This window comes from Paramormyrops kingsleyae, chromosome 10, assembly GCF_048594095.1.
Source record: "Paramormyrops kingsleyae isolate MSU_618 chromosome 10, PKINGS_0.4, whole genome shotgun sequence".
Classification (NCBI taxonomy): domain Eukaryota; kingdom Metazoa; phylum Chordata; class Actinopteri; order Osteoglossiformes; family Mormyridae; genus Paramormyrops; species Paramormyrops kingsleyae.
The window spans coordinates 23,182,147-23,204,034 of record NC_132806.1 but is presented as its reverse complement, the minus strand read 5'-3'; the positions used below and the strand labels follow the sequence as shown (position 1 = coordinate 23,204,034).

Here is a 21,888-nt window from a genome sequence, read left to right as displayed (position 1 = left end):
ACCACCTGATTCTTAGATTCAAGTTATCATTTATAAATGTTGTGATTTCAGATAGCATTTGCGCACTAAGAAACTATTTATTTGGAGTTGGCTGAATTCCATCCATTCATCCATTTAATATTGCCCTTGCACAGTTAGCGATCCAGTGAATATAATTTCTCAGATAAACGCAGTAGAAAATAAAGTCAATCTGTGCAAAAAGGTTGTTTTTGAATGATTTGTTTTTCGCCTAAGTGGATGTCATCTCTGAGTTCTGGAATTTCAGCATCATTGTTCTTTCACTAGCTGGCTGGGATTCTGAAAGTTTTAGTTCTGGAGCTTAAGTGTTACTGTCTGGGACACCAGAGTCTTGTGAACCAGGCCCAGTGCTTTTCAACTCCGTTTCCATCTCGAAACGGTGGCTGCCCATGGTAAATACCTTGCAGTTTCCCTGTTCCAGTTTGTTTGTGCCCACATATCTGACATGGGACCCGCTTTGTCTGCTCCGACCAACAGTCCATCTTCTCCACATCACACTGATTGAAGTGCTGAACTGTTTAGCTGTTAGATCTTGTACCACTAGTTCTTGGCAGAATGCACTATCCCTTTTTTATTTGCTGACAGTTATGGCAGAAGAATATAATTATCTACATAGCATTTAGGTGATGGCTGCTTCCTGTAAAGCCTCTCACCTGTCTCAGCAATCCCACAGAAGTGGCCTTTAAATGTAACCGTAAACCCGGGGTTTGCTGACCAAAACCCTTTGTGTTTGTGCATGTGTAGTGTCTGTGTGTGCGTGTGTTGGGGGGGTCAGGGGGAGGCCGTGCTAGGACTGCATTGGAGTATATAATCAGCCTGCTGTTGGAGTGTAACATCATCCTTAAGGAATGTAGGTTTTCAGTAAATCAATAGGTTACTATTATAATGAATCACTTGGCACATAGATATGGATGTTTCTGCACGTTACTGAGGTTTGGCAAAACAACTCTGCCCTCCTTTTCCAGCCATCTCAAGTAATGGTATGGCGTTACATTAATGCCATTATTAGTGAATAAAAGTCTAAAAATGCCTTAATTGCTATCTTTTGTCCTAAACTCTCTAAACTGTTGATCAAATTGTGAAGTGGTGTGCATTGATTCCTGTCTGTTTAATGTCTCTTTTGGTCAGGCATCCCATTCAGGATGTACGTTAAAGATTTTACATTAGAGATTAACATTTACAAATGGAGAGTAACAAGTGGAAATGTGAAATTTCTGATTGATTCAAGAAACTTTTATAAAATATTCTTCTCCCCATCATCATCAGGAGGAATTACAGGAATATTAAAGTGAATAAAGAACAGAATTAGCATATTTTTTGTCAAGTTCCTCTTTCTTCAAAGAAGATGTCTTTATTTCTGGAATCCCTTGTTTTGTAGTAGATGAAGATCAAGAAACATTAGAAGCTCAGTCCTGCCAAGTTATTTGTACTTAATGTATGTTAAATACGGTCAATGAGCAGAGCTGAAGATTTCAGGTCCAGAGTACAAATCCAGACCAAGATTTTGTTTCAACCAACCAGTTGAATATAAAGAGTCACAGTCACAGAGTAGTCAACAGGTTGGTTGAAACAAAATCTTGGTCTGGATTTGTACTCTCTGGACCTGAAATCTTCAGCTCTGCCAATGAGTATAACTGAAACAGTAAAAGAGTGAAATTTTAGCATCAGTGCTTTGCTGGGTATCTAGAACCAGAAGACATGGACAAAATGGGTTTAGGTTACAGTGCCTTTGTCTTGTACAAGAAGTTTCTCCTACAAAAGAGTAACTTGCCCCACGTTGAGTGCTGACACCCCCTCAGCAGCTTGTTTTGGCGGGATATCGGGTACAAGTCGTCAAATCGTTATTCATAAGAACAGTACGGCAAGCTTAGAAGGGAGGTCACTGGGATTTTTTTTCATAGCAGTCCTTTTCACAACAAGTTAAGATTTGGATAAGTCCACTGAAGCATTTCAAAATGAGTGGAAAACTCTAGACTTTGCGTACATTTTTCTGGCTAAGTATTTGTTTTTATAATTACTATTTTCTTTTTTTCTGGGCTTAGTCCATCTCAGTGTGATTAATATATTCATCTCTTAGTTTAACTATTGTCATCCAGACCATGAGTAGTAATTATCGAAAGTTGCCTTGGTCTTCTTCCCCAGGCTTTGCGTTTCTAATATTTTAAACGGACGAGTTGCAGAGCAAAATAGCTATCCTTTAATGAAATCATTATTCCATATTTCTGTCGCAGACACCCTCCCCACCGTCAGTCCCCGCTGCAGAAAGTGAAAGGATCCTGCATCGAGTGAGAAGAAATCAGAAGAAACGTGACTCAGGTATAGCCAGTTTCTCTCTCTCCCTCTTGCTGGTGGGGCCACGGTCGAATGGAGTGACCAGTTGTTGACTTTATCGTAAGCATCTATTGCATGAATGAAGTCCAAGCTCAGCATTGGATTTACCAGTTTTATATATTTCAAATGTATTATTTTTTTTATTTACTAATACTATAATACTATAATACTATAGTTTATATTTATATATAAATATGCAAATGTAGGTACATCTATACTGTCTAAGTTATAAATAGTTCTGTTTGTATTTATACTATCCATCCATCCACCCATCTATCCATCCATCCACCCATCTATCCATCCATCTTTGAACCACATATCCAGTATACAGTAGGGTTCATGCTGTATCCATCCATCCATCCATCCATCAATCTTCTAACTACTTATCTTGGTCAGTGTCACAAGAATCATATCTATACAGTGAAAAAAACCAACATTTATGATTTTATGTACTGTATATGAAAAACATACATGTATATGGACTTTGCCACAGTGAATGTTCTTGTGAAACAAATGACCAAATTCAAACTACGAATCAATTCTGATATTGTTCTGCATACTTCAGTCTAAACCATTATGCGCATTCAACATATATTTATTTTGTATTATGTATCTGTATATTCAGGCCATGTTAGTTGATCATGTTAGTCTGGACACCTCAGTCAGCCACACAGAACTGTCCCCTCCCAAGCTGAGGCTTAAACTGAGTGTTAGACCAGGTAAACTGCATTTAATGCGTGTCTGTGTATTTCTGTGGTAGCTCATTGTACTGGCAGATTGCCTTCTACCTGTACAGTATATTGCACTGTCCTGACTGTCTTATTTGTACTATGTGTACACCGTGGGCCCTGAGCTTCGCCATTTCGTTTCTCTTTATACTGGTGAGACGTGAGACGGCAGTGATGTTCCCTCTGACTTTGATTATACCTCCTATATCTATGGTTTAAAGGAGAGATTGGCTTAAATGAGTAATTGAACTTCTCTTGCTCTTGGAGGAGCCATCTGCATGGTGAATATTACAGAGCAGCCGCTTTATTCCTCTGAATATCTCCTGCATTACCTTTCACTATAAATAAACTAGCTCTCACGGTGCAGCTGGATGTCGGAGGCGCTGTGCTGCCCCTTTGGTGTCAGGGTAAATTAGCATAAGTACTTCGGAGCCACGCACTAAAGATAACTCACGCCAGTTAGTAATGTTTGTCCATTGTTGCTTTGCTTTATTCGATCCAAAAATCAGTCAGTGGAATAGTGCCTGGCACGGCTTTCTAAAGCTTCCCGTGCGCAGACCCGGGATTTAATTACAAATAATATGCAGCCCTCGTGTTTTCATTTGAAAATCAAGAGCAGAAGTCTAAAATGATTCCAACTATGTACATCTGTTCCTTCGTGGCCGTAACAGGGAGGTATGCCTTGATGATTTATACATTAATCTTATCTTTACGCAATGCAACATGTCTTTTCTGCTGAAGAAAAAAAAAACACACACACACACACACACACACACGTGACTGGTGAATTCTTGGTATTAGTCATAATTGTGCCCAAAGAAGAAACATTCGCAACATGTTATCAAACCTAAAATCCAATTAAAAATTAACTTCATTTAAAAAAATCTAATGCTTTTCTTCACAGGGTAATTAAAAATTTTAATCCTGGTGAAAGATAATGATGGTGAAGAATCAGTTAAATTAATTGTACTGTATTAAACCAGGTGTCGTAGTTAGTTTGATGTAGAAAGATATAGTAGCAAATACAAATATTTCTTATGGATATATTTTAATGGATGCTAGAAAACACTGCAGTCAGAACACACACAGAGTGCAGAAATACGTCAAATGAAATGAGGAAAGTCATACTTATTGTTGTCTCTTTACTGCTGTTTAAACAAAAAAGACAATTGTGGTTCAGAAAAGGGCAGCATGGGCTAAAATACCCACTTCTCCAAATTGGCGGTAATTCCAGTCCAGGATTAAGCTGAAGAGACAAGCTGAGCAAGTTCCTCTGTGGAATAATCTGCCAGCATGGCGAGACACAGCTTTCCGTAAGCAGACACAACCATAACCAGGTTTCAAATTGGCATGAGCTAGTAATCGTTTTTAAATAGTCAATGAGTCTCAAGTATGAATATAAATTGTTATGGATAAATGAAGAAAATGAAGGGGAGAGTAATTAATGCTGTGTGAACAAGCCAGATCTTCATTCAGCTGTCAGAAATGAACCTTACCACTCAGTAATTCCAGAAGGCTCCAGCGACACTTCTCAAGATCCTCACCTCCTTCAGTTATGGCTCTCCAGACTGCTGTGAAGGACACGAGATCGTATCCTTCCTAGTGATGGATCCTCTGTATACTGCCTGTGGCAAGATCTCTGTCGCGCAAAAAATTTGTCTTGATCTCTTGACGTCTTTCATTTAATAGAACATGTTGCCTTTGCCGCTTCTTAAAGCTAATTCCTCAATGACATGCAGCTTTTTCACAGGGCCTCACACTTTTAATCTCTATTGAAAGGTGCAATGAGGTTGTAATTTTCAGCAGTTCTTCAATCACATACAGTAGGAGCGATTAAGAGTTCAGTAATGCAAGGATATTTTTAAGGAAACTTTGAAGTGTGTCTTAATTTCAAACTACTCACACGGTTGTACACAGTTTAATGACAGGTTTTTCCATAATCTCTCTCATATGTCGTTTATTTCAGGACCAGTGTACTGCAGTGACCCGTATAACAATGGGCTATAACATTCTAGGTTTAAAATTGGTCTATTATGAGGAAATTAAGTTTTAGTTCACAGGACTGTATGTTCATAAAGATTATATGGTCCCTTTTTGTGAGGAAAAAAATGTATGCACAAGTACAGACCCTTTCAATTAAAGTCAGTGTTTGTCTTATTGCGGGAAAAATGGGTGATTCAGTGGATTTAACAGAAAAGATAGTTGTGCATTAAAGTTATGTGAATCAAAACCAATAGATGAGTGAATAAATAAAAATCATACGTTGGAATGGTTTTGTGATTGCAAAGGTTTTTAGTGCCCATTGAGGCTTAAAGGTCATAGATGGTCATAGATGGTCCTAGATGGTCCTAGGTCATAGATATTTAGGTAGCTAATAAAAGTCTTTGTCCTGGAAATTGTATCTTAATATTTGACTTGCTAAGTATCCTGTCCTTGTGTTCTCTATTGCCCAGGATAGGTTGAAGGCCCCTTCGTAACCCTGACATGGATAAGTGGTCATTAGATGGATGGATGGATGGATGGATAGATGGATGGAGGGATGGACTGACCAAGTAGAGCAATTTTCCAGTTGGCTGCTCTTTCCTGTTGATACTCCATTAGGTCTAGATAGCTTTATACTAAGAGTGAAAACAGATGAAAAAAACGTCGCTGATCTGGACCCATAGGCTAATTTGATTAGTTATGGACTACACTATAAATGGGGATAATGTTCAAAATATTTGAAGACATATTAGCTTAAAACGCTAATTATTATGATATTTGCTTTTACTTGAACATAGCATCCATGTTATTTCAGATCTCATGTATGACTCATAATGGTTAAGAGTGTCCCTTTGTCCAAATTTGGAAAGGCGACGGACATCATTAATTTTCGTCTTTCATCTGACCTGCTCCCATGCGGTATTTAATTGAAACTCTGCGCAAAGTATTTTATTACATATTTTTCTGGCTCTAAACCGCGGTTTAAAGGCTGATTCTTTTTGAAACGACTCCAAGCGGCGAGATGACCTCACCGCTGCGGAATGCTCATTATGGCCCCCACCCGCATTCTGCTGAACTTTATTTAGAAGGTCTTTTTAATTCATATGTTTAGGTGGATTGTCCGCTGCATACCAGACAAAGCTTTGATGCCCTGAAAGTCATAGTGCTGGGTAACGCCTCTAGGCTTGTGCCGCTCTTCAGGAACTGCAGAGTGAGATGTCACACCGTTTTACACACCGTGCACTCAGTGGCCTCATCATTAGGTACACCTGCCTGCTAATGCAAACAGCCTGCTCGTATGAACGGCGAATCGCGGGGCTGTAACTGAATGTATACAACACACAGACAGGGACTATGTCCCAATTCAGGGGCTACGGGCTTCTAAGGCTGCATTTGAAGACCGGATGCGTCCGAGAGGCGTGACACGGCTGTCCCATTTCGAAGGCTCCTTCAAACACGGCCTAGAAATGCGTCCTGGGATCCCGCTGGATCCTTCACAGCCCAAGCTGTCCAAAGATTTACTGTGTGGACCTTCGAAGGGTGCAGCCCACAAGGGTTACGTAGACCACATCCCTCGAAGGGTGCAGCCCACAAGGGTTACGTAGACCACATCCCTCGAAGGGTGCAGCCCACAAGGGTTACGTAGACCACATCCCTCGAAGGGTGCAGCCCACAAGGGTTACGTAGACCACATCCCTCGAAGGGTGCAGCCCACAAGGGTTACGTAGACCACATCCTTCGAAGGGTGCAGCCCACAAGGGTTACGTAGACCACATCCTTCGAAGGGTGCAGCCCCTGATTTGAAACGCAGATGGGGTCAAGAGGTTTGGTTAATACAGAACACCTAGGATGCCTAGACCTGCGATTTTGAATATGGTGTAATTGTTGGTGCCCTCCTGGGATTTTCCAGGTACCACAGCAGGGTTCCTTAATTCCAGTCCTGGCCGGTCAGGATCCTGCACAGTTTACAGATTTCCCCGCTCAAACACATCCGCTAAACCTGGTAATCAGCTGATTGAGATGTGTTTGACCAGGGAAATCGGCAAACTGCGTTGGATTCTGGCCGTCCAGGACTGGAACTGGGGAAGCATGTTTTACAGAGAATAAACGAATAAAAAATGTCCAGTTAATAGCATTTTTGTACCAAAAACCATTTAGTGAATGAGAGAGGTCAGAAGAGAATGGCCAGATTCAGTAACGGTAACAGGAAGACCATGAGTGTAACAATAACGGCTCAGTACAGCAGCAGTGTGCATAATGGCTTCTCAATGCACATCTCACCTACTCTTGAAGTACATACTGTACACTGCCCACTTTATTATTATCATTTTTTTTATTGTTACACAGCTTTGTAAATGTAGTCGAATGTAATACGTCCTCGTGGTTCATTTTGCATGTTACCTTCTTACCAATCAGACGCAGGAGCTGTTTTCTGTATGTTTATAGTCTTTCAATTGGAGTGAATTATTTGCGGTTCACATCTCATTTGCTGTAGGTTTTGTGATGAGGTCATTTCTTTTTCTTTGCTGTGACCTTTGATAGAAATATTTATGTTGCCAGGGACGACGGCGTTTCCTTCTCTGCTGTAATGTAATTCAATGTAGTGGCCATTTGGCCATATAGCTAGAAATGTTCGACGTCTAGGAAACTTATTACCACAGTAAATCACAAACACATTGAGGGGAAGCAAACTAGCATTTACAATAAGACCTCAGGATTGAAAGACTCAAGGCCTTTGGCAGGGGAAGGCAGTTGTAACCTTTCAGACCGGATGTTTAAAACTGCCTGTCAAGGCACAAGTGTAAGCAAAGTGCCCAGAGTCACACAAGGCTATAACACAGTGGTCCTTCGTTCATAAAATGTTACCCTGAAACATTCCTTTGATGGTGTGATGTCAACCCAGGTTAGCATGTCGTTCTATACAAAATGCGGCTCCATGTTTCTTGACTGGGAGGACAAAGTAGCACAATCTACAACAATACTTAATCTAGACTAAAGTTAAATTTCCATTTTTTTCTTAAAATAACATAATGTTTACTGTTACTAACACTCATGAAACAAGTGCTAAAATGTATTCTATTTCAGTGCATTGTGATGATGTACTCTACTGCCCCCTAGTGTGCTACCTGGAACGCAATGTGTGCAGTTCCAGAAAATTGCTGGAACACCTATGCACTCCCTTCCTGAGGAGTCCCCATTATAAGGATAACGGAGTATTATTCTGTAAATCACATACTATAAATATTACATGTTTTGTTCTTACTGATAATGCCGCACTCAGGTATTAATCAGAAAGAATAGGTTTAACTTTTTGTTTTATACAAGATATGAAGGTTTGTGCAGTTTATGGAATTGCTGAAGCTGAGTGGTAGTCCTGAAGTATTTCATTACCTACGTATCCATCTGTATATTGTGGTAAAGCTCTTTTAAATGTTCTAGGAAAGTTTTGAAGGGGATATAATTTTCTTGCCTGCTTGATAAAACAGCTATTGAACCAGTAAGGGATTGATATTCAGTTGATGGTTTACTGCCATCTGATCTGATTGTAGAGCAGCTCTCCTCACTAGGTTCACGCAGTAGAAGTTTTTCTATAAATTAATTTTTGTATAATTTGAAACCATTTTCTTTGGAAATATTTTACAGCTTTGCACTTCTAAAATAAACTGTATTCTGAGCAAGACATTTGGCCTTCTAAGAAAGAGCAGCTTCTTATGGGATTGACCCTGAGGACTAGTCATTTTCAGAAGGGTTCACAGCAGAACGGTCGAAGAGGATGATTTATAACACACCCCTATACATCCATATCAAAGTTGGATTTTACTGTTGATTACTGCCGGATTTGCAAAAGTCTAAATTCCTTTTCATGTCGGCTATACTTTCAGAAATATGCAATTTGCTTCTCCTGACTTTTGCAGCATATGTGTGTTTTTTTTTTATGTATTGTGAAAATGTGTTTTCAATCCCACAGTTTTCTTTGATGCTAATTTGATCCATTCATTAACTGGTTTTGCCGCTGTTTTCTTAAGTCACGATCTGTTTACAGACAAACACGTGACACGCTCAGTCAAGTGAGAGACCATTTGTTACATTTATTGCGTGTAGAGAAAGCACAGGCTCTTTTATGTCTTGTCTCAGTCTGCGGAGTTTATAACATGGCATACATCGTTTATTGCCTTCTACCTGTTCTTCAAGACCTCTGGTGCGTTTCTAAGGTCTTGACGATTGCTGACATTAAGTGGGAACATATGCTTAGTGACACCTGAGAAAAATAGCCTCAGGTCACTAAGTGGAGTAACTTGTGGCTGCATTGTTGGTCTGCTGACAGTGAAGGGAGACTTCATCAACCGCAAGAGGTTATGTGCTTTAAGGACCTGGGCTTTTGAGTATGCTATTACCAGGACAGTTGCACTGTCATGTCCTTAAGCCAGGTACTCACCCTAAATCGCTTCTGCAGCAGCATCTGTCTGTGTTCATATTGTACATTTTTTTTATGACAGAGCTGAAGTGAAGTTGATGCAGAGTTCAGGAGCTGTTCTTACTTAAACAGTCAGCATGTAGTGCACCATTCAACAAAATCTGCCATGAAAACAGCTGTGAGTTACAGCTAGTCAACACACTGAACTCAAGCTGCTCCAGAAATATTAATTGGAGTTTTTATATGTTTTGCAGTTGATTAGTGGGTGATTTTTATACATGGAGACCTTCATAGCTTGCAGTTTTACAGTTGTTCCATTTACACAAGTGACAAGCAGATGTTACTTGAAGCCATAGTAGGACTTGATCCAGCAGTTTTCTTTTGTCACACGTCAAGGTGCTAAACTATTGTGCTACATGAAACTTGCCACGAAACTAGCTGACGATCAGACCATTTTTCATCCATTTTATGGGGTTTGTCCCAGGCAGCACACTGTAGAAATTATGACAGTCCATCAAAGTCCTCACACATGGCTTAGAGGTGCCAGTTCGCCTGAGAGATTTTGAACTATGGAAGCGAATCAGAGTAACTGGAAGACATACAGTATCTACATCAGTATGCAAGCTCTACATGCATACAGTAGGGGATGGGATTCAGACTCCAGAACACTGGTGGATAAGGTACGGAGCCACTGCATCACCCAGTACTCTTCATAAAAATTTAAATCGTACGTTTCTGTATGATCGGTAAGTTACACATTAAACATTTTGAAATGTGTTTGACTGAGATCTTCAGGCCTTTCATAACCTGCCTGTACCACCAACAAAATGTAAGAACTTGCGTCCCAGTGGCACATTTTCTCCATCTTTGTTCAGAATACCATGAGGAATGTCAATATTTTATTCCGAATCCAAATGCCATTCCTGGTAGGGCCGCACTTCATTTCTGGTTTAGACTCACCCTGAAGTGAGTACGGCAGATAGAGGGTCTTCTTGGTGAGCCGTCCCCGTGTGGATCTTACCGTGCCGTGGTGGGCAGAGCTGGGAGGCCACAGTCCGTCCCTTAGCGTGTTGGATCTACTTCGTATTCTAATCACAAGACGGTCTAATCATGCTCTTCTGTATTATTTGTATCCCAGGAGAAACAGATGTGATTATACATTCTCATGTCAAATCTGCTCTCACTGCTTATGTTTTTATGATCATATGACATGGAAAATTCAGTTGAAGTCCTTTATAGGATGACTCAATTATGACTGGTTTGTATTGACTGTTGAAAGCCGTTGAACCATTTTACATATAATAAAAATAACTGCACACTCTTTTCCCATAAATGTTGTATAGTTCATGCTATATTTCCACATATTCTTTTCATATTTTACTTACAGGAGGGGTTTTCCTACCTTTTGATGTCCACGGACCAATGTACGTTGTACAAAAATTTCACGGACTGGTGAAACGGACCAGTAAAACAGACCAGGGGGGCTGAGAGGGGCGGGGGGTCACCGGCAGTAAAAGTGGGGGTTTGCAACATGTATGGAAATATGGGACAAATCTCATATCTCATGAGTCAATACACAGCGTTTTATTTTTCAGTATAAGCAGGGGCGCTGATACAGATTTTGAACCCCGAATTATATCAGGCTCCCAACTGAAACCAGGTAAGTTCCTGTCACCCAAGGGCCCCTGGAATCATCCTAACTCCCCCCCCTGAGTTTGGGGCCTTCCCCAATATAAGGGACAGGTGGCAACTCTGCCCCCAGTGGTCTGGTGGGATAAAGGCCCTGCATCGGTACTGGTCCCCCTCTCTGGCTGATCTTTCCAGTTGTGATGTTTCGTTGCCCGTTCATGCAGGACATTAACCTTGAATTATTCGGTTTTCTTGGCCGACCCTTGTAATGTTTTTACTCTGTTTACTTCCTTTGCTGTTTGCTGAATAGACGCAGTCACGTATCACTGTGTTTACTGGCCAGTGCATGTTTCATTTTATTGGCACAATAAAGTCAAAATTGTTTTCACTGATTGCAGACATGCCTGATCCTATGTGCTCCGTTTAGTTTTAGAAATCTGTATTAAAAAAAAAAAGCTGTCCAATTTGACCCTGTTCCTGTAAAGCACATACTGTATTATAGCCCTTAATTAATAACAAGTGCTTGCACTGTGTCAGAACATCCTTTGAAAGAATGCGCTACTTTGATTTTCCAGAATAAATATACTCTGGAAAGCGTTCCAGGAATATAATTGTTGGAAGATTGGGGTGCACATATGGTAATCCCCTGTGTGAAGTTCCCTCACTCGTGCTCTGCTGATGCAGCCAACTGCCTTTTGCTTTCTCCAGGGGACTGGATCTGAAAGCAACAAGTGCTGCCCCCCCCCTCCCCCATCCTGAGCTCCCAAGGACTTGTATTGCGTGACAGAGGACAGAACCCCTCTCCTTGGTGTGGTACTTGTTTAAAAAACGTGAAACCCACCTTGTGAGCCGCTTGTCATAAAAGCAGCGAAAAGTCCTCCTAGCACCCCTGACCCCCCCCCCGCCAATCCACCCCCCTTTTCACCGTACACATACAAAGCCTTTTGTAATCCCCAAGCTAGATCACACAGAGTCGGCATTTCACAAATCTGCGGTCGTAACATGGACCAGATTTTGAGACAGACCGAATCTTCACTCGTTAACACAAATTCATGCAGATATGTCCAGTAATTTAGCTCAAAATAAAACATATGACTACATGTTTTAGGGGATTTTAGCCGTGAAGCCTTTCTTTGCCTTTTTAAGGTTCTTTAAAATAACAGCGGTATGGCATGTGTTATATATATCAACCTCTTAAAAAGAAGAACTTGCTTTCAAAACGCATATTTCTGTTTATGGGTCTGAAACGCTGGATGTGTCTTGGCGGCGTGACAGTCATTCCTTTTCATGCTGTGGTTTAATCCACATTCTACACAATGCTGAACTTTAATCCAGGTTTTGACACAACATACCACAGTCGGGCACTATAGGGCCAATGGGTACAAAAATGACTTGTGGTTTATTTCTGTCATAAAACAGACTTCTTTATTCAATGAATAATTTAAAATGTTTTTGTTGAACTGTTTCACTGTATAAATCCTATATGCCAGCCTTTTTGAGAAAATAGAGTTAATTTTTTGTATATACGATTACAAAATATTACTCTTTGTAGAAATGCTATTTTTATTTCATCACTCGTCACTTTGTCACCTTATCTTAAAAATTGCATTCTTTACATTTATGTTTACTTTTGGTGAAGTACTCCATCTTGTGGCTGATTTTCTGAAATCCTGTTTCATGTTAATGTTTTCATGCATTACCAGCATCAAGCGCTTCACACTGTACTATCCAGATAAAACCAGTAATGAAACCAAAATGTAGTTAGAATTACACATGTTTAAAATAGAAGAGGGTTTGTGTAGTGTGTTTGGTATATGCTGTCGGGGCCGGCAAAACTTTACTTGGGTGGCCCCCCTGCCAAGAAAACTGATGGCCATCAGTTTGCAGCGCAGGTAATTCTGGGGCTCAAGTCAACTACCTGTTCTTCTTATAGCTAATGTCGGTCCTATAATCTGTGCCCAAATACTTGCAGAACTTAAATACCTGTTCCAAGCACTTTAAATGCATTGCATGTGTTTAATAGAAATTAGCCAAAGCAATATTCTTTAGAGTAACTGAGAAAGCAGTTTCAGCCAGGTCTTAGTGTGATTTGGGTTAAGGGCCTTGTTCAAGGACCCAGGGGTAGAATAACTATGTAGATTTGAACTTTTTGACCATGGGTATAGGGTAAACCTGCAGAGCCACACTCACAGGAAAAAAAAGCTAAAAATTTGTACCTTTGCTTGTCACTGGGACTGTACCCTCATTTGTACCCTTAGCTGTAGGTAGTTGTACCTTTTAAAGTATAGAAATGGGCAACATGGTTGTACCATTGATCGTACATGAATGCCATTTGTACCTCTGGCATGTTCCTCAGAGTCAATTTCTGTACCTTAAAAGGTACAATTACAAAGGTACAGCCCCATTGACAAAGATGCAATTCTTACACTTTTTCTGAGAGTGCATACACCACCCAGATCACCTTTGTGGCCTGACTTTGGCCAAGACCTTAAATGAACCTAAAAATTTAAATGTTAGTCATCAGCCTTTTGGTACTTTAATTGGGAATGAACTGGGAAGTAATGCACATTTATTGCATTGTGTTGTTTTTGTATGTAGGTGGTTTTTTCGAGGAAATGTCACTCTTATTATGCGACCAAATACAGAAATACAGCTAAAGTACATCTGCTGATATTTAAAAGAGGAAATATTCCAGGGTGACACTTTTAAGCCACCATTGCTTTTCATAACTAGCTTCCTACGTCCTACTCAGAGACGAATGCGAGGACTTTAAGGAACTGAAGGGGAGGGAATTGTTAGTACACAAAGCTACCATCATAGTGCGGTATTACTGAGGCAGACAGCGTGTCAGGATCACCATGAATTCAGTGTGTGACCATGAGATGTGGTTTGAGTGACAAACAACAGTTTGCAAGTTGTAAAAAAATTGGTCTATGCAATGATTGCTAAGATATTCAGAAATGGAATGTATTAATGAATGCATTAATACTATGGTGTACATTCACTGTTTTTGAGCAGTTCAAGCAAAAAGATCAGTGAATATTTATGTTAAATCATAAATCCTATTGCTGAATTTGGGTAATAAAACCAATAACCTACTAAGGATTGGTACCATTTATGGAGCTGTGATTTCTTGTACCCATTGGTAGGTAGGCTTTCCATGCATGTCTGAGAAGTGACCAGATGTGGTTGGTTTATATGGCTTTTTGGTTTATGTAGTTTGCTGGACATTGTGTATAGATCATGACTGAGAAAGATACAGTATGAATGATATGGTCGCCTTTCACCACGAGAAAACAAACCAAACAAAATAAGTATGGGAATATTATTATGAGTGATAATCTGAAAATTCCAATATAAAGGTCATGTTTGAATAGATGAGCAAGAGAAAAAGCCCCTTTTGAAGTTCCCTTTAAGTCTGTAATAATGTTAATGAAATTATGTAACCTTTAACTTCAGCCCTTCTGTTTAAAGATAGACAGGCAATGCACTTTTACAGGAGAAAGTGAAGATGTAAGTGCTTTGGCATTAGATGTGATGTTGGACAGATGGCTGACTTTTGTTTGACAATTTCACAGATACTGTATAATGATGCTATGTTTAGAAACTGGTGCAAGTATTAAATCAAAGTGATGCGTCTGGGGACAGTGGTGTAGGAGAGAGTTTGATATTGGGGGGAGGGGGGAACACAACTTAATAATTTAGATGCAAAGATCAGTTTTTTTTTTGTTTTTTTTTTAGGGGGGGGGGGGGTTTGAAGCCAAATTAAATATACTGTAGGATGTACATGCAGCCCCAGCGCAGCTGATCCCCGCAGTCCTGTCTTGCCCCCCCCCCTCCTTGCGTCCTCTGCTTTCAGGGCATGTGGCTGCAGCACCGTATTCTATGTGTGCTCATGGCTTCCATTTGAATGCTGAATTTGCTGTGCTGAGACACATTTGCCTTTTTTTTCCAGAACCAAATGGAAAACGCAGAGAGAGGAAAAAAGGTAATATTTTGAAACCCCTCTCAGTAGCTGCCTTTGTAGGGACATGTATGTATAATATATACATGTGTGTACATACGTGCGAGCGTGTGTGTGTGTGGGTGTGTATTGGTGGGTTTGCATAGATCACATTTGAGTACCGAATTGTCCCCAAAGTGTAGTAAAACCTGAAATTTCCCTACTTTTGGGGACATCTTTTGAGGTGTGCATAACACACACACAATCATGCTCTATGGACCTTTTGGGGACTACATTAGCATACTTGTAGGTCTTTGGACAGGGGGAGGAAACCAGAGCAGCCAGAGGAAACCTGCATGAATTGGTGGGGGGGTGGGGGGGGGGGGGGATCATGTAAACCCCACAAGCAGAGTGGAGGCAGTATTCGGACCCCCTCTGCGCCCCCTTCCTGCTCTTCTTTGGTTGCCCCACAAAAAAGACAAATGTAAATCATCCACACTTATGTTTTATTAGTCAAGTCAAGAATGTTTTTTGTCAGCCCAGGCATATGCAAGTACACAGAGGGTTGAAATTGCAGTTCTCTGGAGCAAATGGTGTGACAGTTTAACGACACAGGACAGACATAAAGTGCAGCTGTGACATGACAGTGCAACGGTCAGGCAAAACAATCAGACAAGCTACTGCGACACTGTAGTGCGGCAACAAAGTGCAGTGAGCGGGTAGGAGGTAGATAATTGGCCTTGGAATTATAGCAGCAAATAAACTGAAACACAGTATAAACACAGGAGCAGCATGAAATACAGTGTGGAGCAGATTAAACAGGATAAGTAGATAAGATAATAAAAGTCAGCATAAACTCATTTGAAGACTACAGTAAAAAGTGGTATAAAAACCAGTGTTAGGGTGTAATAGTATAAAATACAGTATAAAAGCTAGTTTATAAAGTCTAGAACAGTATGAGACCAGTTTAAAGTGTCAGTGCAGTGTGATTGAGGTAGTTAGTTTAAAGTCAGCAGTGAGGTGAGTTTCATTTTATCGTTTCCCCAGGTAAAAAAGGGTCCCCTGGTGCACCAGGACCGCCGGGCCCCCCTGGCCCCCCAGGGCCACCCGGCCCCCCTGGTATCCCAGGAATACCAGGAATCCCAGGGAGCAATGTGATGGCACCAGCAGGACCCCCCGGGTCACCTGGCCTTCAAGGCCCCCCGGGGCCCCAGGGCCCACCTGGCCCTCAAGGACCTGCAGGTAAACAAGGCGCCAATTAAATGCATCCAGGGCCATATTCCTGGGCGGGCCATAGGGGCACTGGGCCCAGCTGAGAGATGATTGGCCTCCTGAGTGCCCCCTCCATGTCACTCACCAATTTAAAACATGTTATTAGTTGACCCCCCTGTATGAATTATGGCCCCCACTTACAGTATGCCCCCATCTTAAAAAATCCTAGAATCGGCCCCAATCGTTGCCCTTTTCCCTCACACCTAAGTCCGAAAGCATATCAAGTAAAAACAGAATGAACATCGGATATTGAGAGCGAGATTTGAAAAAAATTACTAATTTTATGTTTTTTTTTTTCCCTGCAGCCATAGAAAAGATCAAAAGCATCCAGGTAGGATATGCTGCATTTTCAATGTTCAGTCACAATGAAGGGTTTCATTGCATTCTTACTATGGAAATGCATACTCTGTGCTTACATTGCATTCTTACTATGGAAATGCATACTCGGTGCTTACATTGTATTCTTACTATGGAAATGCATACTCGGTGCTTACATTGCATTCTTACTATCGAAATGCATACTCGGTGCTTACATTGCATTCTTACTATCGAAATGCATACTCGGTGCTTACATTGCATTCTTACTATCGAAATGCATACTCGGTGCTTATATAGTTATTATTTCTTTCTCTTTTTTAGCCTGCTGTCGTTCATTTGCAAGGCCAGGAGACAACAATTCAAGTGAAGGAAGGTAAGCACTGAATTAAAAAAAAAAAAAAGCTGAATTTATACATTAGAGGGAACATTGTGTTTTGTGTTCTGTGTACAAGTACAAAAGTCATAATAAAATAAATTACTGCTACAGTGTGTGTAGGTGTTACAATTAATTTATCAACAAATACAAATAAAATTTATGACATATTGCAAATGAGGTTTACACTGTCTTCGGTCTTCTGTCTTGCTAACTAATTAGTAGAGCTTTGTGTTTTAAATGCAATAGAAAATCCTTCATTTTGTTGCATTAAATATAATTCCCTTGTTGTTGCACCAAATTAGAATGGGATTTGTATCAGAGAATTCACAGTCTGTCCAGCTTAAGCAAAGGTTGCCGTGGAGCCTGATTAGTGACACACATAATTATCTATAACTGCACAATTATCACATTTTTAAGTCATTTTTTTCTGCTAGAAATGATGCAGGGGGCCTGGGTGACCTTTATTATACAGTCCTCAACAAAGGCTGCTTCAGGCTTGTGTAGTATTTCTGTGAATCTATCTGTCAGTTCTGCTTGTTAATATGCAGCCGCAATTAAATTTGCTATATAAAAGTCTGGGTATTTAGAATTAAAATTTTCATTATTGGTGACACATGTATGAATGTAGATTTTCTTTCCACCATCGTGACGGATGCTGAGTGACGGCCCTTTTCTCACGCTGAGATCTTTCAGAAGGTGTACTCAAAAACTGGAAGATGATATCCATACACCACAAGGTGTTCAAGATGCACTCGCGTTCGGGGGAGCTGGAGGTGCTGGTCGACGGCACGTATTTCATCTATAGTCAGGTAGAAGTGAGTACGGTCTTGGGCCTAACTCTTCATCCCCACCGCATGCCACGTGCCCCACCTCACTGCAGTAATGCTTCATTCTTTAAACAGGTGCAATTACAAGGAGTGGTTGCAATTACAGTAACTGGATTTCAGAACCAAAACCTACTCCAGCAAGTGCATATGACTATAGTATAGTATAGTATAGCATAGCATAGCATAGCATAGTATGACATAGCATAGTATATATGCTATATTAAAATATGTTTTTGCTTCTCGGGTGGCACAGTTGCTAAATAGGTGGTACTGTTTCCTCACCCCTCCAGGGTTGGTGGTTTAAATCCCGCCTTCCCTCTGTTTGGTACTTGTGTGTGTCCCTGTTTCATGCAATTTCGTCCTGCATTCCAAAGTAATTAAGCTCATTACTATCTCTGAAACGCCCATAGTGCAGTATGTGGAGCCTATGGTGCTCTGGCATAGTCTCCAGACACCTGCCTCTGTGCGTGCAGAAACCCTGGAGAAGCTGTTATTGGAGATGAATATAATTCTTATCTGATCCCTTATCTAACTGCAAACCTACTTCAGTGGGATTGGTGGCACTTCCCGAATGAATGTTACATTAATGCATGTTTATGGTTTAATGCTGTGGCCTCATAAATGTATGCCATGCAATGGTAAGATATACAGGGGAGCAATATTTCAAGAATAACATAAGAGCATTATTGTTTGATCTCGGTAATGAGCCTGGACTGAAAACATTTTGCGTCGAGCGCAAAAGATTATAGATGATTAATTGTGAGATGACATGATGTTGGCCATTACATGAAAAAGGAAAACAATGCTACAGATCTTTTATCACAATATTTGGCCCATGTTGATATAATAAATTTACAGATTTAATTCTAACAAAAGAAAATAAGTCTTTGATGAAACCTTCTAGTCTTGGCCTCTTTGTAGGGGTGAATCATACGATCTGCAGCAATCAGGATAAGACCCAGCAGCCCCTTACAAAACCCTCATTTATTTGAATATATATTTTACATTATTATTCTTAAATAGTTCTTTAATGATTTTAGGCAACCATTAGTCCAGATTTTATAATGGAATCATTGTAAGCAACTTGGCATCATTGTAAAGAATGTGTTCCTATTGACGTTAAGCGGAAAGCAGCGAGAGATAAATATTTTCATCATGCCAGTGAAATGTGTTCTGTTCGGTCTTCCTGCGCCATGCCAGATTTACTACCTCAACTTCACTGACATCGCCAGTTATGAAGTGATGGTTGATAAGACCCCGTTCCTGAGATGCACCTGCAGCATTGAGACAGGCCAGCGCAAGTTCAACACCTGCTACACGGCCGGCGTCTGCCTGCTGAGGGCCCACCAGAAGATCTCCATCAAGATGGTGTATGAGGACACCTCCATCAGCATGACTAACCACACCACCTTTCTAGGGAGTATCCGCCTGGGAGATGCTCCACCTAGTGGCCAAGCCTAAGTACTACCTGTTCATCCCATCCTCCTTTTTATTTTTTTCAAAGCATGAAATGAAAAGAAGATTCTCAAGAATCAAATGAACTGATGAGTCTGCCTGATAGTGACAGTAATGGAAACACCTGATTTGATGGGCTCCATCTAATTTTTGCTCACCTGCAGGAATGGCTTCTTTGTTTGCCTGAATGTACATTAAAGGTGTACTATCATAGTGACAGAGAAGGGAAATAAGTGCAACCATCTTAAATTAGTGTGGTTGTAACATTTCCCACAGCGGCGTAAATAAAAAGGGCTTCTTCAGAGACCTTATATTTAAAGAATTTCCACACATTTTGAGGTATTTTGTAGGTGTTTCCATTTTCAGTATAACAATTCTTGCCTGCTTTTGATTGTGATTGTGATATTTAATTATAGGCTTTAAATCTGTTTACAATAACACTGGTTATTGGATTCACTTCCGCAAACATATTAGTTATACTGGTTAATCCCAGATAAATTACTTAAAAATTCATATTGGCAGTGTTTCCTGACGTATGGTAATGTTTTCAAAAACTGTCAGAAAACTAAATATGCAACCAAATATTGTTCTAAGAATTTTTCCATCACCAGGACTTTAATGAAGATTTTTTTTAAAAAGTGATGGAAAAAAATTATAATAACATGACATTAGAATAAGGAAATGCTTTGAGAAGATATTTATATCAGGCATCAATGGGCTGTGTTTATCTTTCCAGTGTTTTCTCCCACAATTTAAGGACTTGAGATTTCAGATGGACTGGTGACTTAAATTTGCTTTAGGCATTCCAGAACATATGAGAGAATGTTTGTGTGCATGTGCGTCGTGATTCAACTAGCATCCTGACAGTGATGCATTCAGCCTTATACCCCATAATAGACTATGAGTCACTGTGAGCCTAATTGGAGATGTGATTGAGATTTGCTGATTTAATGAATACATGACTGGATGCAGACATCCCACCATATGCATATTGATTTCGGGGACACTGAGGGACAACTGGGTGCGGGCTGTCCAGGCATGGGTGGTAAAACAGTGACCACCCCCCAGCAAATATAATTGGAATACTGAAACGAAATAGTGTTGCTTTTTAAAATGCGGTATACTACCATATAATGTCTGGATGGTATGACTGTTAAGGTTAGATGCCGCCTAAGGTTGTATATCGGGGGTGGTATGGAAAGCACAAGCAAGCAAAGGATCCAGAAAGCGCAAAAAGCAATTTGCTCATTTCACCAAAAAAAAATAAAAAGAAATCACACATGAACACCTAATATAAATCCGACCCCAGTCTGGAGTTGAACATTAAAAACTGACCCTGGCCCGGCCTGAAAGCCTCTGTCGGAGCCCATCAGGCTTGGGTTTGGGTTGCAGACCTCTAGCAGTGGTAGGTAAACTTCCTGACGGCTAATTTTGCTGCCAATGTATAGCGGAATGACAGATTTCTGGGATATATTGCGCATCATTTGCGAGTGTCTGGGTGCTGCTGTCAATTTGTGGGAGATTCCTGGAACTTCCACAAGAGGTGGGATGTCTGTGAATGGCTGAATGGGTTGCTGGAGTAATAGAAGATACACCAATTTAAAAATAATTTCATAATCAGGTGTAACAGCATTATACTGCTTCTGAGAGTAGGCCTATCTCAAACAATGGACAATGTAACACAAATGGAAATATTTGCCCTGTTAAGAATTCACCTTTATGAAAAATTAGTTTTCTCATGACAGTTAATTGATTAGAATATGTATACACCTTCAACAAAACACAGAAGAATTACAGGGAAGGCAGTTGAAAACATTTCGCTTTTAGGTGGAAATGTAACATTTTGTCCGAGATGATTCCCTATAAGACAGGGGGAGGATGAAGGGCTGTGGGACCCGATGCGGAATAAGCTACACATGTGCCCAAACTAACGCCACCAAACTACGTATTTTTAATGTTGATACTGGTTTAATGTATTTGCTGATGATGCTAGCACAGTATTGTTGCAATGTCGACATCCTAAAAACTAAGAATATATATGCAGTGTTTTTTTTTTTTTAACGTTGAGCTCATTTCAGATGTAAACAATTTCTAAATGCCTTGTCGCTGAAGAAAAGCATCATTTATTTTCTTCCTTTCTTGAATTACATGTATTTGAGTTTCAAGAATATACATTAAATTCATATCATCAACATGTATATACAGTATAATATTATACACGGCTTTACCAAAATGGTAAACTTCTGTAGGTGACAATACGGCTTCAAACGATTTGCTTCAGTCTGTGTTTCTCGTGTTGAATTGAAGACTAAAATTGAAAAGGACCTTAAAATCATTTAAGATCATTTAACATATACTGCATTTGTTTTTGGTTCATAGTCTTTTATTTTTGTTACATTTTAACACCCATCATTGGAAGTCCAGATTAATTTGAATTCCGTAGTACATGATTATAGTAACTGTTCTTATCCTACTTCCTGGAATATACTGTACATTTGTATACTGTATTTTGATTGTATATATGTATATAAAATAGAAAGTACCTTTTGTAAATCATCTGTCTTGATTCATATGATTAAAGATTTGTTCATTTA

General features: G+C 40.1%; 1 protein-coding gene across 3 annotated transcripts in view; it reads left to right on the top strand.

The window, feature by feature from the left end:
* The window catches only part of LOC111859801 (uncharacterized), a 52,738-nt gene extending 30,850 nt beyond the window's left edge, over positions 1–21,888 (top strand). The window contains exons 2-8 of one of the 3 annotated variants that reach the window (XM_072717548.1): positions 2,250–2,334; positions 15,059–15,091; positions 16,094–16,288; positions 16,624–16,649; positions 16,958–17,009; positions 17,706–17,827; positions 19,040–21,888. In XM_072717548.1, coding sequence (XP_072573649.1) covers positions 2,250–2,334; positions 15,059–15,091; positions 16,094–16,288; positions 16,624–16,649; positions 16,958–17,009; positions 17,706–17,827; positions 19,040–19,300 — 774 coding nt within the window. In that variant the 3' untranslated portion in view covers positions 19,301–21,888. Of the gene's footprint in view, positions 1–2,249; positions 2,335–15,058; positions 15,092–16,093; positions 16,289–16,623; positions 16,650–16,957; positions 17,010–17,696; positions 17,828–19,039 lie in introns of all 3 variants that reach the window. The other 2 variants (XM_072717547.1, XM_072717546.1) reach the window with 2 other exon arrangements.